This window comes from Pithys albifrons, chromosome 6, assembly GCF_047495875.1.
Source record: "Pithys albifrons albifrons isolate INPA30051 chromosome 6, PitAlb_v1, whole genome shotgun sequence".
In the NCBI taxonomy this organism is placed as follows: domain Eukaryota; kingdom Metazoa; phylum Chordata; class Aves; order Passeriformes; family Thamnophilidae; genus Pithys; species Pithys albifrons.
This window is the reverse complement of record NC_092463.1, coordinates 23,622,179-23,649,954: the sequence shown is the minus strand read 5'-3', so window position 1 is coordinate 23,649,954 and position 27,776 is coordinate 23,622,179. Positions and strand designations below refer to the sequence as shown.

The window sequence follows — 27,776 nt, the reverse complement described above, 5'->3', positions numbered from 1 at the left end:
TGGTTATATTTATTTTCTTTTTTCCCCTTTCTCTTTTTTCCTTTTTTTTTTTTTTTTTTTTTTTTTTGTCAGCTGCCTGTTATATCAATCACAGAGCTGGGATCTATTTATAGGTTGGGACTCAGAGTACTGTGTCCTAGTCACAAAGAGAGGCAGAGACGCAGAGGGGACTGTCGGCTGGTGCAGGCAGAACCAAAAGATATTTAATCAGCAATTAGAAACACCTGAGGGCAAGGGAAATTCTACTCCAGCCTCGAGCCTCATCTCTCAGCCTGCAGCATGTAAGTAGCGAACTTCTACCTTTTATTGCATTTATGGTCTTGTTTTTTGGTTTGTGGGTTTTTTTGGTTGTTGGTTTTTGGGTTTTTTGATCCAAATTTTGTTCTGCCTACTACTCATTTTATCTGGTCTAAAAATTATGACAGCATCTTGTTATAGTTAAAGGCAATAATTTTTTTCTATTTTCACACTGTCAAAGGAAGGTCAGTGCGACCCACAAGGAGAGGAATTGGTTCTGAACTTTGTAGAAATCAGGCAGTTTCACTATTTGAGTGTGGGTTTTTCCTCTGGAAATTAGCAAATGAAAGTTTGAGTGGAACAGTTTTGTTTTGGGAACAGAAACGGTCAGGTTTGCTAGCATTCCAAAAAGGTCAATGTATAACATAACTCTGCTTAAGGGCTTACCAAGGACAGGTGCTATTTATCCCGTGCTGGTAAAGGCAAACCTGGAACTTCAGCAGTCCTGTCTTAAAAGAACCAGGCGACACCCTTTCCCCTGCTAGAAAAAAACCCATCCCCCCTCCCTCCCCAGCTTCATATCAAATCTTCTCTTATCAGACAGATGAAATGCAATTTTGCTTTTACTGAAGACATTTATCATTGAGCAGTTGATGCTTCTTTAATTTTAAAAGTCCCAAAACAACTGAAGTATCTTCAATGACAAAAGAGGGGTGCAAGTCTTTTCAAAGTCGGCACAGTAACAATCAAAGAAGGAACTTACTCTCTCATCGCCAAGAGTTGCTTGCTTTAAAACGGCCAAGATGCAAAATGTTTGTACCATGATATATTTTTGTTAACAGAAATATGAAGAGAAGGAGAACAATAATTAGTCAGAAATTGGCTTTTATTAGTAGCTTTTGGCATAGTGTTTTTGTCAAAATAAAAGAGGTTTTTCTTGTTTCATATTTTTGCCTCAGATATTTGTGTTACATCTTTTCACAAAATTTAGGGTTTATATTTATTTTTAAGTATAGAAAAATGACATTGATTTCGTATATCTGTTATATCTACCCCCCAAAACATCCATATTACAATATTTAATTTTGGTATGTTCAGTGTTTTCATATAAATTTGTCGTCAAACGTACGTTCTAAAAACTCCCCTCCACAATGTACCATTTTTGAAAGTAATAACAAATAAAATGAAGGTAAGTTTAAAATAATTTTGAGGAAGAAGTGTCTAATAGAATAATAAAACCAGATCTTTCTCACAGTTAAAATATCAAGTCCTGAGAAATACACGATAGATGAATTGCTTGGACTGACTATAGAAAGGTGACAAATAAACTTGTTCTTTAGTCTTTATTTTGCATTTCTTTGATGTATATTTTATAATACTCAAAGCATTTAATTTCAGTTTTAGGAACAAAAAATACTGACTACATATTAATGCTTTCTAAGTTTTTAGCCATTGATGAATACCCCAACATTCACCTATAATTCTTATATAAGGAAGGCTTTGGGGACAATATGGATAAACAAGGTGAATTAACATACCCAAATAATGCTCCAAAAGATCATTACAACACACTGCTTGCTATTAAGCTTCCCTCTCCCAGATTAAACTGTGAACTTGATCATTCTCATCATATGAAACTTCATTTTGATTATTGAGGCTATTTATTTTACTTAAAAATGAATGTATTTAAATTATTTCAGTCTGTTTTTGCTTGTTTTCCCATGATATTACATTTACTGCTTTTCCGTGATAATGCAGTGTTATTGTGTAGTAAAGGGAAGGCAGATTTTTCTGAAAGGCATTAAAAGAATAAAATTGCTGACTCTATACCTAACAAACAATCTATCATGTAGCTGGTTTGAGGTCCCTCTAAAAATTGAAAACCAAGAGACATTACTGAAAAAAATAAAAGTTGAATAATTTTCTTCCCTAAACAAACAAAAAAAGAAAATATCAGCATGCCTATCCTTGGGAACTACTGCAACACCCCCCTCTCTCCCCCTCCTCCCCTATTTACCATACATTTTTGCAGAAATCTGAGCATTCCCTAAGAAGTCCTCAAAGCATAAGGCTATAAAGGATTCAGTCTTAGGAATTTGTTTGGACTATTCAGTAGTTGTGTCCACATAGTTGCTGGACTTTATCCTTCCCTTTCAACTGCACGTGGGTCTTTTGCCCTGTTAAACCTGACATATCTTTTTATTGCTGCATTGGGAAAAATAACCAAGCACGTACTGTCCTGTGGAATGTCAATCAGTGGGTTATAGGATCACCTGCTTGGGGGAGGGAGTTACCTGTGCTTAGAGGTAAGGCTGGTGCATTATGTGGCAGAAAGTGTTTGTTAATTTAGCTTCTGCTTCATTGATGATTCACATTTTTTGGAGTAAGCACCCTATCAACCTCCAAACTGACTTACTGACAGTATACGTGCTGTTGCATGAATTTTTCTTTTCATTCCTTAAAAAAACGAACAACAAGCATCTTTTGTTTCATCCTAGTTTATTTGTTTCTTTGACTGCAAAGTAATGATTGACATGCAGATCCTCTTTTCCACGCCTCTCCTTTCATTGCTGAGTATGACATCTCTTGGGAATTATAAATAAAACCTGTGCCAAATCTGCTGCACAGGTGTCTGGAGTACAGCATGCTCAGGTGTCTCACTGTAAATCCCTGAGAATATGAAGTAAACACTAGCAGGATAAAAATACTCTTCTTGAAAAAATTCTGTGTTTTGAGGGGCCTTCTAAATAAACCCCCAAAGCCAGGAGCCAGTTATTAGAGACAATGTAGCAATCTCTCTCTCTCTCTCTCTCTCTCTCACCCTTTTTTATCGCTTCACCTGTACATCTGTCCATCTATTTCTCATCTCTCTATTTTTACATTTCATTATGCTATGCTTGCTCTCCAGCTCTTTTCTTTTCCTTTCCTGAAGACACATTTCTATCTGGCACAGAAAATAAACTCAGATTGCGGGTAGTTATGTTAATCTAATTCAATCCTCTGTGGGTTAGGAGTGAAATTCTAATAGTGGAGCTGTTGAGGGCTTTTTTGTTAATGGCTTGGGGATTACATTGAGTTAAAGGCTCATTTCCTAATCAAACAGAGAGGGAGAGAGTGACTCCGAATATTTATGAGTCTCCCAGCGAGAGTTAAACATTGAACTCCAAAAGCAGGATTTCAGTGCTGCAGAAAGAGTTAAAACCCCTCAGGGCTGCCGTAGAGAGGGGAAAAAAAAAGGAAACCAGTTAAGCCATCAGCATTTTCAACTGCTGTATAACTTCAGTTTGAGAGAAAATAATCATCTCACAGAGCTAAAATGGAAACTGTAGCAAGATATTTAAAACAAAGTCAAGTGATGCTTCAAAAAGGCTCTTCCTCAGTGAAGCAGGATGCACGCAGTGCATGCAGCAGCCTAACAGAAACTCCAAATAAATACTCTTCTAAATGAGAAGGACTGGAAGGTGGGCTGTCTTTTTATCATTAATGCCTGGAAGACATGATTTAATTTTTTAATGCTTTTTATTTTTGGTTCTACTTAACTCTCAGCCAACCTTCTCTTAAAAAAACATAAAGAAAATATGGAAAGGTCAGTATTTAAATTGTTCTACTTCTGTTTTGTAAACTGGTATCCTTTGAGGCATTTTTTCTGTCCTTCAGTTTAGCTGGAGTCTTGCATCAAATAGCATAGTTGGAGAACTGGATTTTCTGTGACAGGAATGATTGACCAAATTAATTCTTGATTGTTTTTGTGATGAGTTCATCATGCATGTGTGGGCAGCTTGGATAGACCATGCTGTTGCTGGAAAAGAGCAGGCCTGCCTGCAGCAAGCTGAGGACCTTTGTGTTACTAAGGCCTGGTGTGTTGTGAACTAGCCAGTTAGTGGCTTTTTTGCGCCAAGCTGGGACTTAGAACATCTGTCTGCAGTAGGTGAACTGCACAAAATCAAGACTGTGCCGTGATCCTGCCTCTCTTCTGAAAAGAGGTCCTGGAAAGGAATGGGGATAGAAACATGCTGTCTTCTGACACATGGCCAAGTCACATCTTTGCCTTCCTCAGTTTCCCTGTCCGTAACATGATACATGGCTGCCATCAAAATAACTCCAGGATCTACAGGGAATAACCTTATATAAATCCTAGGTGGCTGACTTGTCTATGGGAAAAACTGCAAATCACTAACGTAGGCACATAGCTTGAAACAAGGGAGGTTTGTGCTGGAAATAAGAGTTGCCCCACTTCACTTTATTTGTTGATGGTTTTTGATGGTGGGTTTTTTGTTTGATTGTGTTTTGTTTTTTTAAAATACATTTTGTACAGGCCACCAGTAAGACTTTCTGATTTTGGCATGACAAGCAGATAGTAGCCTAATGTAATCCTCAGGTAACCTTCAATGGTATTGTTCTATATAGCAGCTCTGGATTTAGTCTTATTGACTCTGGTTGAGATGAAGCGCCAGATTTATTACTCAAAGGTGGTAAACTCTGGCTAAAAAAGTAAGTTACTGTTTCATTCTGGAGCCATGTATATCAGTGGTCATCCTGTATACACCAAACTTGGCATTTTTGCTGACATGTCTATCTGGATGTAGCACCTTGAGGTAAGAATTGGCACCTTGCCCTAGTTTTAAAATTATTTAAAACTGTGACCTGATGTAAATGCCTGAGGCCCCATTCTCTTTGTGCTCTGTGCCTGGACCTGCTGAGGAGAGCACCATCAGCTAGTGTGTACTTTACGAAAGGCATTTGAAATACATAATAATTGTGTCCCTTCCCTCTAACAACTGGCACCTACAGCAGATAACTTTGAGACAGGAGCTTTTGTGGCTGAACTGAAAACTCTATATAATTTTTTTTCCTGACTTCCTTCCCATCCCACTTTCCTTTTGTTTGCCTAAGCCTTTTCCTCTCCTGAACTATTCTGCCATGGCCATGACCTAGCAGTTTGTACTTAGATCTCCCCTGTTGACCTTTCAGGCAAAATACACTTCCTTATCTTCTTTTTGTTCTTTCCAGTGCTGTGCTGAATTCTATGAATGACCTGCTGCTGTTTACCCTGAAGGTGGTTGCATTTCAGTGCAGCTTTGCCTGGCATATATACAGTTTATGAAGAACTGGGGAACTGAAACCTGATCTTCAACTTTCCCACAAGCTACATAGAAAGCTACTGTGTACTTGCATGCCACAAGTACTTAAAAAATAAAGTAATGTAGGAATTTCAGGGAAGGAAATACCGCAACTCCGAACTTTTAGAGCACAGTTTAGTTGACAGGATGTCTTCAAGGTAATGACAGTTTTCAAGTCTCAGCACTCTTGAAATTCTCTAGGAAAAAGGCCTCATCTTTAGGGGAAATTACTTTTTCTAATGGGATAAATCTTGCAACTAAATCTTGCTAGTTTGATATTGGAAAGCATATGCCCAGCATGTATGACAGGATGCATAAATGGATATTTTTATTCATTAAGGAGTAGCTGCTCTTTCCTTTCCCTCAACCATGTGATATGCCAATGATCCTGCTCACAAGTTTAGCGCTGCTCTTAGAATGGATTTTCTTTCTCTTCATAATTGTGTTTGCTGGATCAGCAGGAAATACACTCCACAAGTTCTTGTTTCCCCAGCCTCCTGTGGTCACCTCTTTTTACTAGGCCTGAGTGAATGACTGGTAGCTGTGTACTAAAACATAGGCATTAAATTGACATCCCTCTAGAGCTCACAGGACCTAGAGGGTGACTTTCTGGCTGAGGAGAAAGGGTATGTCTGCCACCAGGCTTGCCAGACAGCTTTCTTTTCTTTTTTTTTTTTTTTTTTTTTGCTTTGTTATTCATCCTCAGGCCTTTCTATTCCCACAGGCCTCCTGGACTTTTTATAATTGCAGTTATTCTCATCAGCAGCTTTTTCTACTGCTTCCCTTTAAATAAGAAGTTCTTCCCTGTTGCATCATGTCCCCGTGGCCTAGTACAAGAGATTTCAACATTTCTGTGTTGCTAATGTGAACTAATGGAGACTGGGGAGGAGCTCACATGACTAAGATTTTCTATTTGGACCCACAGTCTGTAGCACTGACAGTGTAGTAGCACTCAAGTTAGAACTATTGGCAAATGCTGTCTTTGCATGGAATAGAGCAGCAAGGATTTTCTGAGGGAAACATTGGCTAGGAAAGGATTACTTGCATCAGCATCCTCTCTAATGCTTCACGTAGAAGTCATTCTAAGAATTTATTCCACATCCCACTACTTTTTAGGTGGAAACTTCCACATACAGGTTAAATGTGTTCATGACCAATCTTTACACCAAGTTGTTTGTTTCACTGTTTTTCTTTAATTCTAGCTCTAACATAGACTCCTTTTTCAGTGTGAGTCCCTTCCTTGATGAGATATGTTTTGCCCATCTTAAATGAGGTTCCTGCTTGCACCCTTCTCCATGGTCTATAGAGAATTGCATGGCCACAGCAAAACTCTTTTATGTTACTGCAGGCTCTGAATATAGTCCTACTTTGCCTCCCCTATTCCCTGTTTTACATTGCAAATAATCATATGACCCTTCCATTCTTCCTGAGCCGCCTCTCCATTCCCCTTAGTCTCTTTTTGCTACATAGGTTTCTTTGGGAGCCTCAGTCCTGTGCCAAGCAATCAGATGCAATGATTGCCTCCATGTGCTCCAAGGGCAGTATATATAGACATGCTATCGCTGTGCTGAAGTAATGGGCCATACCTCTCAGCAATACCACATTCACCTGCATACATCACTTACAGGTCTGTAATCTCTTCTGGTACATGGGCTTGTGAAATGTGTGTTTAGGGAGGACAGAATTAATGTGGCTGCTGCTATGTTTGTAAAGGGTTAAGTGATGGAGAAGGGGAGCCACAGCTTCTCCTGAGGAATGACTAGCCAGAAGAATTGATTGTCTTGGCTTATTGATCCTTCAGGAAACAGCACTGAAGTGATAATGCTGTTCCTGCCACTTTGAGGCACTTTGTACCAGCAACATCCTGTGTTTACCTAGGACAGTGCAAAGGAAGAGCTGCTCTTTTGCTAACTCATTCCAGAAAAATCCCATACCAGACGTGTTGAGTTTACTACTTGTCTGTCTGCTCTCAGGGAGAGGTGGATGAGCAGAGGTAGCTCAGCAAGTGTTGTTACTTTATAGTGTGTAATGGAGATTGGCTGCAAATGGATGGTAGTTTGTGAATGGTTATAATGAGTCCTTGCTGGCAGTATCTTGGTCTGTAGCATTCAATGAAGTCTCAGGCTGTTGTGTCATAGGATACTCATCTCTCCCATCATTTCCCACCCTTCATCTTTCTGGGCCAATTGACAGTCATTCTCTAGCTGGTCTTGATTGTAAGTTGAAAGAAGGTGGTTGAGTGATTTTGATCTTGTGATCCCAATGCTGACTCCTAGTCACCTGTGTGGGCTGATGGGTAGTGGATGATAAAATACCCCACCTCCTTTGCACTGAAGCACCAAACCTGCCCTGAGAAGACAGGTATTTCTGGCCTCAGGGTGGCAGCAGGAGACACACCCACCTGCTGCAGGAGCTGCTGGAGGAGAGCAGTGCTTTTTTGTCTGCTCAGCCACACCACCCCTATAGATGAATGAAACATATTCAAATGCATCGCAGCACGGAATGTGAGCCCTGAGGATCCGTTGGGTTCTGCTACAACCTTGGCCCTGCAAGAGGTGGAGGCCCTGACTCTTTCTGGCGCTCAGTTGTCCTTGCAGCACAGTGAGCTAAGGAAGCCCTCACACTGTTGCCCCTGATGAACTGGGCTTTACACCATTATCTGGACCACTGCTGATAACTACAAGATTTGGACTCTCACTTGTATAAATAAATGAGTGGCTTGCTTATGGTGCTTCCTAACTCCTTTTCTCTCTGCTTTGTATTTAAATGTGCTTTGCACCATTTCTCTTTCTGAGTATGTTGTTGTGTTTTGTGGAATTTCAGGCAGGTCTCTGCAGCTTCCCATGGCCAGGTCAGAAGGCTAAGAAAGCTTGAGACCATTTGGAGGGTATTGCAAAATCTCACTCAAAGCCAGGATGGCCAAAAGGCTGTTGTGAAATGCCTTTTTATTAAGTGAGGCCAGCTTATACAGAAAGATATGCAAATAACAGAGAGAGCCATTTAATTACCCTAAGTATCATTTCTATACTTCATCTTTGATGTTGCCAACAATTTCATTGCTGCTCTTGATGTTTGGCTTTACATCTCTACCATGTGAAAGGAAAGTATGAGAAAAATTGTAGTATTGTTTTAAAAGAAGAAAAGTGTCTAGACCACAAGGTTTCAGGGAACAACTAAAAAACAATGCCAACTATCTTCTATTTTTTTGCCTTAAAAACAAAAGGGAGTGATATGAATAACCATCAATGCATACTAGAATATATAATTACGTTTATTTTGGGACTTGATCAGTACTTGAACATGCGAGGTTCACAATACTGAATTTAATATGGTATGCAAAATTGTATATTATGTAATGTAAAATTATTATTTGCTATTTAATAAATCTCATGCTGTGCCTGTTCTACTTCTTCTTAACTAGTTCTCAGACTATGGCTATGAGTTATACTGGGAGCTTTGGCTGTTGTTCTCATTGTTTGTATCATGACACATTTCCTACTGCTGGGGCTGCTGTGTTTAGCCATGAGACAGCTTCTGTCTGAAAGAGCTTCCAGTGTGATTCAAGACAACAGACTAGCAGGGGGTAGAGTCAGTCATGAAGTCTGTGACTGGAAGAAAGATGAGGGTACCCGAGATAGGAATTTGTGGTAATATATTGCTGAAAGTGTGGCTTCTTTGGAGTACAGGTGGCTTTACTTGATGTGCACTTAACTAAAAGATATCAAAAAGAACACAGGCCTTTATTTTCCTGTGTAAAATCTGCCTAATTCTTTGCTTTGCAAAGTTGGCACCTCCATTTGCTTAGCTAGCAAGAGAGCTCTGCTAAATGTTCTTGCTATCTTTTATACTCACACGTGTTTTTCCTAATTTTTCAATGCTGTAGTCATCTTTTTCTTCTTAAAAAATGTGCTTTAAGTAAAACAAATGAAGTCGTTCAGTGGCAAAGGGATGGATGGATGGATGGATGGATGGATGGATGGATGGATGGATGGATGGATGGATGGAATAAAAAAGACACAACCAAAAAGGAGTTTATGGGACATGTGGACTCCTCTGTGGCAAGTACATGTTATGGTCTAGAAGGCTGTCTAAGCTACAGGCTGCCAAGATCTTGGTTTGAGGTCTGCAAAGGTGCAGCAAGATGAAGAGCAGGGAAAACATTACTTTTCTCACAGTCTTTCCCTGAGCATATGTTAGTGTTTGATATCAGAGATAGAATAGGGGACTAGGTGACATCTTAATTTGACCTGGCATAGCTGTCCCCATAACTTTTCTTGCAATTGGATCCAGACTTTTCACTCTTTGCAGTTAGTTGTTTACATGATACTCTGTTACAGACATGTAGTATCTATATTTTGGGGTATGCAAACTTGCTCATGCTGAATGTTTTTCTACTGTTATAGTGTTTCTAAAGTTGTGAAAGATCCTAAGAAATGCAAGCTATGCCAGCTTAGAAGTAGCAGTGAACCCAAGGTTGCAGTCACGGAGCCAGACTGAGCTAAGCAGAAATGATGCTTCTGAATTTACCCTTCCTGAATGGTACTGTGTTCTTTCCCACTGACTGGGTGGTTCTTGTGGCAGAATTTTCAGGGTCAAAGGGAAGGAGGCAATGGGTTAGAGGACACTTTAAGGTGTTTATGTTTAAGACCACTTATGCAACAGCTGTGAGTTTGTTTCAGTGTGTAACATCCTTTTCTCTGCAATGCATAGCTCTGCAGAAAGTTTGGTCACCTGATGGGCTTTGATTTGGTGGCATGTTGAGGCAGAGGAGCATTGCGTTGCTGTAGCATCAGCTGGGGAAGGTTTCTTGAAGTAAACGGTCACTACGCCAGAATACCCAGCAGGGTCCTTACCACACCGGTACTTGTTCCTTATAATTTTGACACTGGCTTCAACTTTCCTGTCTGCGAGTAAGAGGGAGTGATGTGCCTGCAATACCTGCCTTCCACAGTGCAGCATGTGGGAATACCTTTCCAGGTTTTACCTGACAGAAGGCATTTGCACAATATTTTAGCTTTTAGATGAGAGTCCAGTGTGAGAAAGAGGAAGGATCACAAACATTTCTGCACTCAGTGGTTATATGGAGTAGCCTGCTTTGTGTACAACACTGCCCTGTGGGCCCAGAGTACTGAAGAAGTGCCCTGTTACCTGTTGCAAACTGTAGCATTGTGTTTTAGCTGCCCCCTCCCCCCCTGCCCCCCCCGTAAACTTTTAATTGTAAACCTGTGTAAACTTGGAAGTTCCTGTAGTCTCATGGAGCTTTGCTGCTTAATGTATATCTTCAGTAAAACATGAAGGCCTTGGGGCTTCTGAGCACATTTACTTTTGTGGCCTAGAATTCACCTCTGTGGTGAGAAGACAGCCTTGCATGACTTTTTGGGAGCTAGAAGGGGCCAGGCAAGGGACAGCAGTGCCTCTTGTCTCACTTCAGATGTAGATGGTAATCTTTTATATATTTCAGTACTTTGTATTGGTAGGTACTGACATATATGGGAATCAACCCAAAATCTTTTACACTGAAGTCTTGATAAACCCTCAGACCTGAAAATCTCATGACAGGCCTGGAGCATTGGGGAACCATGCTAGTTTTAGCTCTCCATCCCAGCTGGAAATATTCCTGCTTTGCTTTTTTGTTTTGAGACCATCAGTAATGTGGGGCAATTATATGACTATGAAGACTGATTTGATATTGTACAAACATCTTTTTGTACCATTTTCTATTTAAAAGCGGAGCCAAGCAGGAATTTATACTGCTGGTTTTCCATTCATCTGGGAACTGCTGCAACTTCAGCAAAGGCACGTTTCTGTGGAGAGAGGACTCAAGCTGCTAATTTGACTGTCAGAGTTTATTTCTGGAATGCAGCAGTGTTTCACCAACAGAGCAGCTGTCCTGGAAACACTTGCCACATGGGGTCATTTTCCTCTCTGTGTGTAATCGACAAAGCCACCCCAGCTAATCTGAATCCTTTTAAGTCTCCTAAACTAGACCATAGGGAGTGCAGAGAGGTCTACAGAACTCTGACCTCCTTCACTTCCCTCTCCTGTCACCAAGGAAGAAAAAATAGTCCCATGCTTAGATGTCCCTTAAAGGGGAGCCCTATAACCTCTTCTGAGCATGGCAAATTGTTTCTAACAGGAACATAATACTGATTTGGGGGGGAGATGTTGGTCCTCCATTTTCTACAGATAATTTGTGATAGTAGTTACACATCTCCTAAGCTTACCAGCTATTCCAGGTCATGGAATCACAGCAGTCAGAAGTGAGAAAAGCTTCTTGGGTTATTGTATTCTTTTTCTTCTGTTTGATTTGTTTTGCTTGAATAGCTTTCTTCCATCCCTGTTCACTTTTGGGATAGCAGTACCACAGGTCAGTTCTTTCTGCTATGAGAGAAATCTTCCTGGTTGCTCTGTTTAAATAATTTCTTAATTTCTTTTCCTTTTTTTCTCCCTAGTTTTCTCATGTTGACCAGTTCCTTCCTCACTGTTTCCACTCTTCAATAGTTTTTGGATGTGAGTCCTATTTCTAAAACCTCCTTGCCACCTCCAGTAGACTCAATGGGTTTCTCCCCCCCGTGCTACAATCTTGCATCAGTCTCTTGAACTGCTGTTTAATCTTTATTGTGGTTCTATTGAGAATCTTTTGCTCCTTGAGTTTAGTGATTCCTTTCTTTGTTTTAAACTGGTCTTCTAGGCCAGGGTCCAAGGCCAGTCACAGGTAGCAGTTCTTTGTTGGTAGGATGACATTCTCTCTCAAGCCTTTTGCAAGAGGCTACCACTGGCAAGTCCTGCACCCGTACTCTGGGCCAGCCTTGCTGCAGTCCTCATGGGAGCATTGCTGGAGCTCTGGAAGGGAAGCCTGTGTCTGCCAGGATTCAGGGTCTACTTCAGCAAGGTACTTGAAACAGAACACAAATTACTTCAATGGTTGCTGTCCTCTCTTTCCCCAGGCTGTGCTAGCATAGCTTTTCAAATTATTACGTATGACTTGGACTTCCTAAAAATTAGAAATGTCATCAAGGATTTTGCCCCTACAATCATTTGTATCAGGAAGTGATTTCAAAAGACACCTCGCTGAATTCAGCAAGAATATTTCATAGTTTAATTTCAGAGTAAATAAAACCCTAAAAATATTCAGTGGCTGAACAAATTCTTTTTCAAAGTTTGTTCTTTGCCTTTCCAGATGAGTGATGAGGTGAACATAATTTGTCTTGGATCATCCTTATGGAATGGTAAAATCCAGAAGGATGAAAAGGCTGGTGTGATCCCGTTAAAGAAAAGGGAATATAGCTTTTCCTTGCTGAGAGGCAAGGGGCAGTAAGTTGTAGTAGGAAAGTGAGGCTGATTATTTGAGAGATGTTGCAGGAGGACAGGTGATCACTTTTTAAAAACAGCATACTATGACAGCATACTATACAGACTGGAGAGGGAGCTGGAGAACACCAGTGTATGCCTTTGAGGAGGCAAAAAAGTAGTAAATAATTCTCATGTAATGGAAAAGAATATAAAAGTATTTTCCCCAATACTGTGAAGGAGTCTGTTTTGATGGAACATGGCTATGTTCACTTGAAATTAAATGATGAATTTATCTGTTAAAACTAGAGTGGTGTTTGGTTAGCCAGAATACATGAGAAACTGGAAGAACAGGGATTTTCCTCTCTCATTTATGAACATCTGTTACATCAGAGTTCTCAGTTTGACTTCAGGCTTCCAGTACACTCATACTGAAAATGAATACTGTAGAAGTGAAGGCAAACCTGGACAGTGAGGCAAACATACTGGGACTGACTGATTGACAAACCGGTCTATTCACTCATTTTGTAACCATGATGTAATGAATTTATACCATTTGTTCTCATTGGCAACTTGCTCTATGAAGCTTGAATAAAATTTCAGAACAGTAAAGGAGATCTTCAAAAAATTAAGTCTCATTTTCCTCCCCTCTAACCAACCCAAAGATTACTGAATTCAAGACATGGACAGATTTAAATGACCACTTTTCCTCCTTATGATTTGTGCACTGCACAGCACTTGCCATTAGCCTTTATACACTCTTTGTATTTGTTTTATACTTTCTGGTAGATAAAGTATATGTCCTCTGGGAAAAATGGGTTATTTTTCATAGCAAGATTACTATAATGTATAAGAAACTGCCTTATAAAAACCATGTATGACTCCTCTTAATCAAAGCTTATTGAGAACAAACAAGTATTGGATAGTAGATACAGAACAAACATGTCTTGTGAAACAGTTTCAGCACACCAAAGCAGATGCTGTCCTTGCACACACTTGTCTTGCTTTCTACAACTGAAAGAACCACAAGGAATTCAAACAGATTTTAAGGCAGACTGATATTACTCGAGCTCTAGGCCTAACTGCATTAAAATCTAAAATCCACCTCATAATTCCTGCACTTGTGTGGGCAGATTCTCAACATTGATTTAGAGACATTGTGATAAAATATCCAGCATGCCTCATGACAACTGGTCCCAATGGCCAGTTCCTGCTGTTTAAAAATGTCTTTATTGCTAAGTGAGATTTGTCTAGTTTTGGATACCAATAATAGTCTTGTCTTACATACTTTTAAAGCTAGATTAAAGAACTTTCCACTATTAAATCCCCCCACTTACAATTAGATCAGGTCACCTCTTAGCCTATTCTTGGAATTACATTTATTATGCTTCTTAGATCTCTCACTGGATAGGTTTTGTTTCAAGCAGGTATTAGTTTGACAGCACCACGCTTTTCAGTTAAAAACTTAGGTCTTTCAAATTCATTCTGTCTCAATCATGTCATTATTTATCTATACAAATGGGAACGTTTCAATGAAAGAAAAATACCCCAGATATGAATGTTTTAAGGAAACCCTTTGACACTGCTAATGGTTTCACAACTTGCACAGTTGTTGTAATGTGGAGGTCATATGCCAGGTACAGGTATTTGTGTGCAGCTGGACTTACAGTAATCCTGCATGTGGTCAGTTTGCATGAAGCTAACCTTTTGGTATTTTTAACCAGGTCAGCTTCTCAGTCTGAGCTGTACAAACACACAAGGAAGGAGGCAGGACAAACGTGGCACAGATGAGGGCAGTGGGATCTCTGCTTTCTGTAACAGAGGTAGATTAAAGAGCCTATGTAAAGAGATTTCATTTTTCTACAATCCAATTTGTAAAATTAAACTCCTAAAGGAAACAAATAGGCAGAAACAATGTACTTTTTATTCTCTTTGAATGTAAGGCATTTATATTACTTGTGTGAAGTTAAAGGAAAATCTACACTTCTGCAGAGGGCAAGAAGAAATGAGAGTCTTTTATTGGTAATTTAAAATAAAAAAATCTTACTCTAAAATCCACCAGAGAAAGAAACTCAAGACACCCTAAAAGCCTTTGGGCTTTGCCCATACTGTATGTGGCAGAGTGTGGTTGTGTTGCTCTGGAAAGAATTTGTGGAAGAAATCTTGGTTTCAGTGCTTTTATGTTCATACTTTCCCCACCTTGCACAGAAATAGATGTCAAGAACAGTCACTTCAAGGAAGTTGAGCTCTGAAAGAGTTTCACATGAGGACAGAACTAGTAGCCTGTTGCTAAGGGCATGAGAGAATAAGTCTGAGAGGGAATGGGCATTCTTCTCTCTTTCAAGATTTTAGAACATTTGATTATTTCTTCTGACATCTCCCCCTGACCTGCCTGCTATAATGCCATGAGAAAGCCACTTCCTTTCACCCCCCTTTTCTAGGATTTTAAGGCTAGTCAAAATCAGGCTTGTGAATGGATGTAGCAATGAAGCCCATTCATCAGTCTAAAATGCAGGTGGCCTGTACATCTATGATTTTACCATGAGTTTTACTCCTCTTCTATTAAATTAGAATTTGATTACCAAGAGAGCAATTGTATGTGCTTTACCAAAGAATTCCAGAACCAGTTGGTAGGTATATTAAATTGCTTGTACATTCAGTATAGCTGTATCCCTACAAAGAAAACACTTGGATTATGAAATCAAGGTAAAGGGGCTTCATACACCAGAATTACAGCTGCTGTAGTGAAATATACCCTTCTTTGTACTTTGTTTGAATGTGATTGTTTGTGATATGGGCAATCTAAGATTTATGGAAATAGCTTCTCAGCTGGTGCAAACTGGTACAGCCACAGTGAAACCAAATGAGCCCCCCCACTGTGCACCACATTGCAACTTGGACCTTGGTGTCACCAGGTAGATGTTTCCTTGCTTTAAGTGGCCAGGTTTCATATATGCAGGAGATAACTACAGGGTTGTCAGCAACCTAAAACAACCCTATGCATGGTTCTAGAGAGGCTTTTACTTTCCAACTGTACCTACATGAGAGGAAATACTACCCTCAGGTAAATCGAACACAGGTAAGAACAAAATGAGAGAGTGTGGGGAAATGGTACTGACTGTCAAGTCTCATCTGAGTTCGCATTGTGGCATGACAGGCTGAGGGGGCTGAGTGGGCAGGTTGCAAATGTTGGCCTTTTTATGAATCTTGATAGTGTTTTGTGCAAGCAGGGCACCAGGAAGCAATTATGTAGTGTTCTTGCTTAGTGCTGTTCTGGTGAGATGTTCAGCTCTGGGCACTGGCAGCAAAAAATGCAGAGGAAACTTGGAAGATAGTAAGAGAAGAACAACAAAAAGTGGCAACAGAGCTGGAGGGACTGTTTTTATGAGGGAAGATCAAAAGAACTAAATATGTGAAGCTTGGCTAAGTGATGACTAAGAAGGGAACGGGAAAACTACCTACAACTGTTTGAAGGATATAAACACTAGAGATGAGCAAACAGTGGGGAGAAATAGTCTGTGAATTTGAAAGTCATGTTCAGTTCAGCTGTGCTTCTACGTGTTAGTAATCACTTTCTGTTAGGACTTGTGCTTTTCTGAAAATATTTTCAGGAAAAATTTCACCTGTATATTGTAGTGCTTCAATATCTGTAAGGGAATTATGAAATGTAAATTCAAGCTTCAAATTTGAAATTTGCTTTAGCTTCCATATGTCACCTAGTGTATAGTACATTGTGCTAATCAACAGTATGAAAATTTTCTCCATGGCAAGTCAAATATGTGGTTGAAAACTCTATTTTCAGTTTTAACATGGCACTGATGAAATTACTTAGTTAACCAAGTAATGCAGGATAGGTTCCAACTGCTATCAGCTTTGCAGAAAAGCGTTAGGCATTTGCTTTTGTCAACAGGCTGTATTTTATAAATGGTGAGATTTGCATGTTGAACTGTTGGGGAAGGTATTTTTTTTTTATTTTGACAAGAGTTAAAAGTCACTAGAGCCTGAAACCAAAACATGCTATGTATATAAAGGCTGTTAATGCAATTTTATGCAGTTGTCCAAATGTGCTCATGCACTACGAGGCGGATTTTTCTAATCTTTTGGTGCACAATTTGTCACCTGAGAAAGGTGAAGTTAGCTCCTGTGACCCTCCATGGACAGTTGGAGCAATTGAATTAAGAAGAAATCTCAGGATGAGTATAAGAAAATGTTGTGTTAATGGTGAAATTTTCTCCTCCTGGAGGTCCAGTTGTCATTTAAAGCTCTTGGGAAAAGCAGTGGCAGTGGTTGCTGGGCAAGCCTCAGGTGAACTGACTAATTTGGTAGTCATTTTCAACTTTGGTGATTTGTGAATTCATGCATTAAAATACTATGTTAATACTCATCAACAGGCTTTTGTAAGCATCATTTCCTGTTAATGCAGGATTGATGTGTGCTGCCCAGTGAATAACAAGGAATGTATGGTCAGTTGTGTAGACACCCACAGTTGTTTCCAGAGGCATTTTCTTAGAGTGTATGTGTGCATATATGCATCAATCCATACTGTACACAGAAACTACAGGCTTTGACCTATGCAAACACACATCAAATTATTGCTTTCTATAAACAAATTAGTGAGCTTTAAAAGGTGAAAAGCTCTATAAAATTGTCTGCCCTGTTGTTTATGGTGTGAGTGGAGGATGCACTACATTACAGAGGGGTTCACATTTCTCTCCTCTCCCCCCCTCTCTAAATGGACGTGTGCTCCGTCCATTTCACCATTGTTCCTGCCAGCCCGATCCCAGCAGGGGTTCCCTAATTAGCAATCTCTTCATTTCCAATCAAAGCACAAAGCAGCCCCAAAAGCCTGTCTTTATGAGGGAGCTGAGCGGTGGCTGGGGACGTGGAGTAGGATAATTGCCTTCGCCACTGGCAGCAGTAAGCAGCCTGGCTAATTCATTATTGTAATAACTTTGCTTGTCCTTGGGGAGGGGGGGGCGAGGGTGAGGAGGACTGAGCCTGGCGGTGCTAGCTGAGGACAGAGGGAAGGGGGAATCCAGCCAGAACTGAGCTAGAAGATGGAAACAATTGGCAGGAAAGGAGAAACTGTTCAAGGCTTTTGTCTGACCCCCCCAATAATTTGAGGATTATGTTAATTTGTGGCATGGTAGCCACCACTCCCTGATCATGACTGCTACAAACACTGTCTGCTCTGCCCTTGTCATGTGCACAGAGAGGGCAGTCTGGTGTATAACTTCTCCCTGGCAATGCATGGGGAAGATGGGACTTAGTGAATTAGGAAAACTCAGTGCTGCCCTTCAGTCCACTAGTAAAAGCTGACACTCACGCACTGAAAGCAGGCTAAATGACTGAGGTACCCACAGTTTCTGGCTTTCAGTGATGCCCAAGAGGCCACCTGTCCTTGCATGGAAATTGCATGTTGTATAGCTTTGAAGGAGCCAGGAGCTGACGAATCCTGTAGCAGAGCTTTTTTCTGATCTATTCTCCCTTTAAAATACCTTGAATCACACTCCTGTCTTCAGGTGGGCTGTAGATTTGAGTTTGCTGGGGCTCTGTTGGCTTTCAGTAGCCATCAAGGCTCTGTCCTTGCTCAAACAGGCCACCGAGTGCACACAGTGACACAGTGGATTTCAATCACTTGTTGTGTGTTCTGTGTCATTTCTATGCTTCTGGATTCTTTTTGTCAAAGGACCACTGTAGCAGTGGTGGGGGATTTGTACATCTCTCACAGCTTACCCACTTAATAGGTTACAGCAGTAACAGCACATAGGGCTGATGTGACTTGTGTAGGTAACTTCGCTGGCTAGAAAAGGAAGGTTCCCTATTTGTGGGATTCTCCATCATGTGATGTGTTCTACCCTTGATTTGCATTTATCCCTCCCATCCAAAGTTTAGACTACTTTAACTGTATGGAAAGAGTAGTGACCAAGAGTTAGAGCCACAAGTGACTAGACTCTTAGAATGAATTGTTAGTCTTTCCTTGTGTTTCCAGCTGCTCAGGACTGAGGATAATCTTGAATCACATTTCTGATTACTTAGGAGGCTATGAATCTTAAGAGCTTTTGGTAGATAAATTGGGGAGAGACAGTTCAAAGAGCTGAAAGACATCTGGTATGTAGCACACTGGCATAAATTTGATGGGATGCCAGGATAAGGACAAGGCTTGGTGAATTGGAGTAATAATGGGCAGTTTAGTCTTGACTTCACTTTTAGTCTGAGACCCTAAAATGTTGCATTAACAATTGCTTGTGGAGAGGTAAGAAATTGTGGCAATGGGCATGAGAAGGAATATTAATGATCCAATTTCCAGCTGGGTTCCACTCCAAGGCCTCGCTGGGTGATGTGCATTTTTAATCATAACAAACCAGAATGAGAAGGAGTTGTTTGCAGCAAGGCGGGCCTGTGTGTGGAGCCACAGTGTGTGACATCATCTCAGACCTCTGCCTGCTACCCTAAGGAAGGCACAAGGCTGCTGTGCTTGAGTGCTACCACAAACTAAGCTGGACTGTGACAGTAAAACCTGGATTACCACCAGAAATTAATCCGGATAGGGAGTGCAGTAACTGTCTTGATTAGCCTAAAGCTTTTGACCAGAAGAAATCACTGAATTTAGCTTCCAGTTCGGATCAAAACTGGCCTTGACTTAAGAAGGGCAGAAATATAATTTCTAGATGATAAACAGCATTGTGCTATAGCCATGCTGAATTTCCTGCTAGCTACTTTTTGCAGTCTTGATGGTTTCTGTGATAGGGCCTTCTTATTTGTGTTTCTGGAAGGTGATTTCTCTGAGTTTCGAGGGCATGCAGTCTGGCTGAGTGCTGTACTCAACAGAAAGAGTGCTTTCAGTCTTAGAGGCACAGAATTTGGCAGAACCCTGGAGTTTTTCTTTACTTCTGAAGTGCTTTTCATTCTGAACTTTCAGCCACTGAGAGTTTTGCCATACTACTTTGGGAACCCATCATCACATGGTTCAAGTAGCCAATAGGAGATGCTGTTGAAGGGCATGAAGGCCTCCTTGGGATAAGTATTCTATGATCATTTAACATCGGGACATGCAACTCTGTGCTTGATACACATTTGAGAATGTGTCAGCTATGTACTCTAACTTACCTGCTAAGCTTCAAGGACTTGTCTCAGGACAGCTCTCTCTTTACTTCTCAATGTTTTACTCTGTCTTGGTGCCTATGTAGATGCTTTGTCTCCAGGGTTAAATGGCTGGTAGTCACTTACACTAGTGTTTTAGTCCCACAGTGGTCTACTCTATGTGAGAATATGGTGCAAAAGCACGGCCTTTTTGTGGCAGAGGTATCTGATACATCTCAGTGGCGTAAGCAGCAGCAGCCTGGTTTTCTTGATACAGGACCTCCTGGGCACACTAAGCAGGACAGTCAGTCCATCTAGCAGTAGGCATGGGTGCCTCACTCTCTCCCTACAGTGCACAAGCTATGGGAGGAAGAAATAGTTGTCTCACATCCCCTCAAATGTCTATTTAGACCAGAATTAAGAACTGACTTTCCTCTTAGAGTTTTCAGCAACCATTCAGTTACTTTTCTGTATGCTAGTCCTAGGACAAAGTAGGGAAAAGGGCTGAAGTGCTGCATGCCTGGCCTTTGTAGCATCATGTTTTCTGTATCTGGCAGAGGAAAGGTGTCTGGTGTTTGATATCTCAGCACTCTTGCTTATTATTTTCAAGTAAACAAGATGGGGAATGTAGAAGAGATATGGCAAAACTCCTGTCCTGTTTTATATGCCATTAAGTGGGGAGCTGGTGTTCTCTGGGATGATCTATGCTGATGCAACCATCTGTATTGTTCAAGCAAGGGTTAAAGCATCACTACAGTAAGATGGGACACTTTCTTTCACAGAAGGAGTTTCTGAAAGAACACACACACCTGCAAAATCAGAGCCAGCCAGGCTACTAGTGTCTGTTGCAGTGCCAGGGGAAATGCCAGTAGCTTAAAGACTTGTGTTGTGCTTAGGAATAAAAGTTGCACAATTTGTGCAAGAGGAAGGGAATTCAGTGATATTGAGGAGGGGGTGGAGAGGGGATGGGAGGCATTGCCTTTTACCAGCCACAGTAGATGCTGCCTTTGGCATGCCAGTGCTATGGTTGGAGGACAGTGAGGGATTTATTCATGTTGTGGTCATGCAGCAACTCTGGCTCTGAGAAAGGCACCTTTCCATTTGGCAAAGCTGCCTTGTTGCCGCTGCTTGACACCAAAACAGCTAATGTGCCTCCTCCACAAAAGGCTCTGGCTTGAAATGTTGAAAACTGCAAACCTGTCAGGCACAGGTCCCCTCCTGGAGGGGAGAGGGAGCTGCTAAGTGAATATAGCTTGATGTGATTTTAAAAATGTTTTCTTGGGGAAGATGGATACCATTTGGTGAGATAGGCATTTGCTGCTTAGGCAAAACTCCCAGTATATTTACAGCAGCTCTACAAGGTCTCTGTGTGTGTGGTAGGTAGGTGTGCGTGCATGTACATGCTTGTGTATGCCTTTATTTCCATGCTCCAGCTGCCTCCCTGATTTAAGGGCAGGTTTTATTCCCCAGCTGCCTCAGGGCTCCTCTTTTCTGATTGCATTAAAGTCTCTGTAATTCTCCCCTCATTAATGATTGGCATATTTTTACCTCTCACTAAAGGAGCTTGGAGGCAACTCCCATGGGGCCCTGCTCGCCAAATGAAACAATTTCATCCTGCTCCAGAAATGCATTAAAAAGGGTTTGTCAGGATCTTATCACTAGTTAGGGAAAGCTAATCAAATTACTTCTATTTATTAGCTGCTGCAGCAATGTGTCATTCCATCAAGTACAGGTAGTGGGACAGGCACGGATTGCACGGAGTGCTCTGTGCCTCTAGTGCTGCTGCCTTGTTCTGCACAACAGCATCTCTTGCCAAAGGAGGCTGAGGGCCAAGAGAAGCTGTGAACATCCCAGCAACAGTGCTTCTGTCACCATTGCCACCAGGACCTCCTGCCTGCTGCCATTCTTCGCTTGTCTTTTCCAGAGCACTCTCCAAAGACCCTTCCCAGTAGCATTCCTGAGCTTTTACCGTTAAGTGTACTGCTTCTGTGTTTGGCTGATCACTTCCTGCTGTTGCTGATTGTTTTGCTGCAAACTATTTGTTTTGAGATGTTTTGGGTGTTTTGGCTCAGTATTAAACCAGTCCAGGAACAATTTGGGCATGGGCTGACAAAGGGGACAGTGGGGAGGGATTATGGCAATTTGGGAAATAATAAATATTTGTGTTTATTTTTTTACTTTGTGAGACTTTTATGAAATATACTTTTATCAAGGTTTTTTTTTTCCCTCAGTCCATGTGGTCTGGAAAAGCAATTACAGTTGAGGGAGTGGGAAAGAAAACAACTGTGTCTATTGAATAAATGAGGTCTCAAGGACCTAGATGGGACTCTGAAAAGGGCAGCAACTATTGCTGGACTGTTGCTGATTGCATGAGTAGTAGTGGTTTGTGAAGGAAGAGATGTGAACTCAGCCATATAAAACCTCACTCCATTATCAAGTTCACATGTGGAATGTGCAGGTCCTTCATGCACACACACTGCACTTATATTTGCAACTGTGCGTGCACTTCTTGCTCTTGCACATGATCTTAATTCCCAGGGAGTCTGTACCTCCTATGGGCTTGCTCAGAAGGGACATGGAGGCAGCTGCCTGACGTGCACTTTCACACTTTAAAAAGTATAAATCTACTTTCATCTTTTTACTATTTCTTTCATCTTGAACCCAAGAGCAAGGAAATATCTGGTGTTTCAGATAAACATGAATTTGACAGTGAAAATGAGCTTGTTTCCAGGTAAAGCTGATCTCACATTGGAAATAACCTTACAACAATAAGACTGTGTAGTGGATGTATTTGCATGAAGTGTGTCTAAATATAGTGATTCATAATGACGATATTGCTGTGCACTTCAAGTAAAAACCTTTGCTCTTTCATTTTGTGCATACCAACAGTTTCACCTTAGCACAAAATCCTGGTGTACATGTAAACACAAACAGTGTGCATGTCGTGTGTAGTATTTGTTTCATTTAGGGAAGGTTTGTGCTGGTTCCCAGAATTCTGCAATTGTATGTACATAGATGCACACTGTGTTTTCACAGAAATGATGGAGGGGTTAGAGGTTTGACTGTTCTGGCACTACAACCAATGATTTCTGGAGCTTGGCTTTGTGGGGGGCGGGCAAACGCCCCAGCTATTATAACTGTATGGATTTGCTGTATGGTGGGAGTGGCTGCCAAGCTTCAGGGGCCCTGGAAGCAGCGGCAGTGTGGCCAGACTAGTAGGGGAGTCCAGCCCCATCAGTCCCATGCAGTGAGCCACGCTCCAGCATCCTCATTATCCGCACAGTTCAAAAGGCAGTCCTGAACGGACCATCACGTCTCACAAAAGGCTGTATCGATTGGTCTGTCGGAGCATTTCCCGGGGTCCTTTATATCTCTCTGCCTCGTCGTCAGTAATGAAGAGGCCGAGCGCTGAGAGAGTCAGCAGACTCCCAGCTGCTGGGATTTCTTCATCTTCTCATCAGGATTTTAATTAGACACGTCCGAGAGGGCAGCACCGTGTGAGGGCAGGCGGGAGCTTTATCAAGCAGGCCACTTCTTTAATTACTGTTTACTGACAGATAACAGGGGAGGGGAGGTGGCAGCAGAGATTGTTGTAGGGAAAGCAGGGAAAGGACGGCAATCCCCAGAGTGTGTACTCAGCAAGGAAGGCCTTTGCTATGAATCAAGAAGAAATTATTTTGCTCTCCCCATCCTGACATGCTGTTTTGCTGTTGCCAGAGTGTGAAACCCCTTGCCCCTTTCCTAGAGGGCAGAAGATAGACCTGAAAGGTGTTAAGGGATAAGGGCCAGAGACACAAGGAATGGAAAGAATATGTTTGGTTAGAGAAAAATGAGAAAGCTGTCTTCTCTAAGCTATCAGGATCCTCAGCTGAGCTGTCCTGTGTCTTCTTAGCCCTGGGCTGCCCTCTGAGGTTTCTGACACTGCACAGTATGAAGCAAAATTACTTTCTTCTCTTTCTATCTGGAACTGTCATCCCCCTCCCTCCCACTACCACCACTGCTGTTTTGTCTGAAAGAAACCTTCTTCCATCTTTTCCACATGTCCTCAGCACTGGTGGTATGAGGGCAGTCTGCTCTGTGGCTACTGTTGCAGACTTCATCCCTGCTGTCTTGTGGGCCAACTCTGCACCGGGTGTGAATAATATCTTCAGCCGATCCTCTTCTGTTTGGCCCCAGAATCCACATATTCCTCCCACTTTTTGTCTCCTTCCTCTTAAGGTGTTTTTTGGTCACCATTTGTATTCCAGTTCTGCTGCATCATAACCTGTTTTTAGTTTTGTGGAGCTGCATCCTGACTGTGTTGTGCTATCAGAGAGGAATGGTGATCACAGTCCCCCGAAAGCAAGAGGCTGGTCCAGACTGATGTGGTAGATTCCTTCTCTCTGGCTCAGCCAGCTCTTTAGGACATAGTATTCCTGCAGTGGAGTGCAGCAATTGGTGTCCACATAAACAGTCCTGTGGTGAACTAAGCTCAGCAGCCTGTCACTCTCCAGAAATTTGCCTAAAAGTTCATGCCACAGTCTTGGCTGCATTTGCATTTACTGTAAAGTAGTCTGATGCTTCCAAAATACTACTGCCATTCCAGAATGAAAGACAGCATTTGCCGGAGCTTGGATTCCATTGTTATCAGCAGACTCCCACTGCTCTGAGCAGTACAAGATCTGGAGGATGTGCTTGGGATCAGCAAGGACTTGGTAATTGGACTGTTGTTCTTTCATTTTCCTACGCAGTAGCAAGCAGATTATAGAGCCCACACATTATAGATTTCCTGTCATCCCTCATGAATCAAGCTCCACCGTCTTATTTACTGTCAGCCAAGGCCTGTGAATAACATCACCAAGGGATACACTCTCAAGCAGTTGTGCAAACACACAGTACAGAGCAGTTGCTTGTGCCTTTGAGCTGTCAGTTCACCTTCCCCCATCACAACACCTATGGTAGAGATTGGGTCTCTGTTTCCTATCTGCATGGAATGGCTCCTGGCTTCCATGGGAGCTCACAGTTTGTAACACCAAAGGCAAATCTGTATTATCTAATTAATATTAAATCCCATATTTTTAACTCTCTGACATTTCTAGTTACAATTCTGCCCATTCTGTACACATATGCACCAAGGATGCAGACTTCCAGTTTCTGGGGAGCAGGTTCGTATTAAATCTGGCTGCTTGTACTGAAGGCTGCTTGTACTGAAGGCATAGTACTGAAGGACTATGGTAACAGCGCTCAGCTTCATCAAGGACTGCTAAGAAATTCTGCTGTTCTAGTAGTTGTATAGTGAATAACCTTGTTCATTGTTCTGGATGTTTGTGAAAACTCTGTGGCCTTCCAAGTGATAAACTTGGAGACCCAGGAATGAAGTTAGAGGGACTGAAGTGCTTATTTGTTTCTGATAGGCAGGTTAATATTTCTGTCCTGGAAATCTAGATATTAGGCAAGGTCTGGGGAATCTATCTTCAAATAGTAAGAGACTTTGTCCCAGAGAAAGTTTTTTGCTGTTTGCTATTTCTGCTGTTGATAGAGCTGGAAGTAAATGGGCTTTGATTGCAATGTGGGAGATTTCAGTTCAATGTTACAAAATGATATTAGCAGTGATACAGGAGCATTAGAACAAACTGTCTGAGAGGGGCTAAAAGTTTTGACAGATGTTTTTCCAGCCTTTTCTGGAAAAAATAATGCTGTTATAGCATTATCCATTGTTTGATGGAGGGATGCACCAACCACCTGACCTGGTCCTAGCCCTCCTTTCTGTTAGTGAAATGTTAAGATATGTACGTCCAGTCAATGCAAGCTTGATATGCATGTGGTGTATATATCAATTAAGCACTAGCACCTACCAGGATAGCTTACAAAGGAGTACAAGCACTGCACATTCCTTCAAAGACCTCCATCCAAATCCTAATGTACACAACCATGGTTAATCTTAAGAGAGATGGCAGCAGCACTCTTTCTTCCCTAACCACCTTCCTTAATTTTTGTCTTCATTTTCACTGCCACATACAACAAACAGGCTTGTAGGACCATCCTTTTTTTTACCAGTGCATCCCATAGAGTTTAGCTTCAGGTGTTCACACCACTGCCAAGCCTTCCTCATTGCTGCAAACACTTTCTATGCCTCTTGATTTGCCTTGATTTTCTTGCCTCTTGAAATTTTGTGGAATTTTTTATTGAAACCAGCAATTTTTATTTTTAAAAGAAAAAGTATTGAATTATATCTTCTTTCCATTTAAAAATAAATCAAGAAGATTCGTCTTTGCAAAGCTCTAAATCAGGGAGTGTCAGATGGTGTCAGTGAGTGGGGCCACCAAACAATGGTGGAATGGAAAGACAGGGCAAGCAGAGCCAGGTAAAAAGGAGAGGAAGGGAAGCAAATAGTTATAAGCAGCTGATCAAAAAGGAGGCTAGGGCTGTGGACTAGAGGGGAATGGTGTTTGGAGGAGTGAGATGAGAGCAAAGGGAAGGATTGGGATGAGAAGGTAAAGGCAGTAAAGAGAAGAAAGTGGTCTGGGATGGTCTGGAGAGGAGAGGCATGACTGGGATTGAATGTTTGGAAGAGCCTCTGAATCATTATTCCTCAACTGTCATCAGTGTCTGATATTCACAGAGTGTTTCACGCTTGTCATGATAGTTTTCACAAAGGAGGATGAGCTGCCTTTGCAACCCGTTTACTCTGTTACCTTGGTTGTAGGGGCCCACATGATGGATTTGTCCCTTTTGATAATCCACAAAAGTGTCATAGTGATGCTTCACAAGGGAATTTCTTTGCTGTAAAGTAACAACAAACTCTGAAAAGGGCACTTCAAATGGTACTAATGCAAAAACTGGAAGGTAGAGAAAGGCCAGTTACCTGCTCTGTAAGCACTTCTGCCTATTTGACATGTTGTAGCTACGTCACTATGCGCTGCTTCTTTCACAGGATCCCTGCCTCATTCACTTCATGTGATGGACCTTCTCTGAGATAAATCAGAGTTGCACAGTAAAAGAGACCATCTGTAGGACCCCTGCCTCATTTGTCAGGTGTGTACTGAGTGAGACAAGGAACTGCAGGAGAGAAAGGGAAGCTTTTATAGCTGAGACAGTGAAATTCGGACCTGCCAGTTGACTTCTTTTCTGTATGTGACCATTTCTGTATGATAGTTTTCAGGTTTTTGAAACAGCTGCTGTGCCAGTTGTTGTTTAATTGTGTGTTCCTTATTTTATACGGGACCTTTTTGATCCCAAAGGACCTATTTTACTGAAACACTGAGTGCTTACAGCTGCAAATTAAGTGAATGAGAATCCACTGAACCCAAGGTGCTATAGAAGCTGTTGATGTCTCAGAGTGGACACCCAGAATAATAAAATATGTTTTAACACAGTCCTCAGTCACTAGCCCATAAAATGGGAATAAAAATGCCCTCTCCTCTCATAGAAGTATGAAAAAAAATGATCTTGGGCTAGTGAAGCTCTTGGACAGTGTAATGATAAGCCCACAGAAAAACACATAAGGAAATGAATAAATCTCTAGAGTCAGGCTTGAATAATGTGCGGTAAATAAGGCCTGGGGCCACACACTGAACAATGAGCAGAAACCAGCATCTCAAGTAACTGCTCATTACATAGGAACAATCCCTTCTAAGTGCAGTCTGAGATGGGGTACTGTGGAAAAAATATGATCCTGTAATTATGGACTACAAAGCAATGCATGTGTACATGAGGGCTAAGAATATTTTTCACAAGTAACCACAATTGTGATGTTTTCTAACTCTTGACTTCATTTATAGTCTGCCCTATTTAACATACAGTTTTTGTTTGTGTTTCATGGGTCCTGTCAAGCTTTGCAGACTTATGTGCTGGAAGATGGTTTTGTCCCAGCCTTTCCATTTGGATTAAGTGTTGTAATTTCATGTAGTTGCAGATCAAATAAATGAGGTAGTCAAAATCTGCTCATCTTATATATAATGTGTATTCCACAAGTTGTAATCTCCACTGAGGTGCAGATTTGTCTGAATAAGGCAGATCTGACCGTGTAATTTGCTATCATGAGCAAAACTGACATCTAGATGCTGT

The 27,776-nt window shown here is 41.4% G+C and overlaps 1 protein-coding gene across 1 annotated transcript in view; it reads left to right on the top strand.

The window, feature by feature from the left end:
* The first annotated feature begins 201 nt into the window (after positions 1 to 201).
* The window catches only part of ESRRB (estrogen related receptor beta), a 127,912-nt gene continuing 100,337 nt past the window's right edge, over positions 202 to 27,776 (top strand). The window contains exon 1 of the mRNA XM_071559412.1: positions 202 to 281. Within this exon, the coding sequence (XP_071415513.1) occupies positions 280 to 281 (2 nt within the window). The 5' untranslated portion in view covers positions 202 to 279. The remainder of the gene's footprint in view (positions 282 to 27,776) is intronic.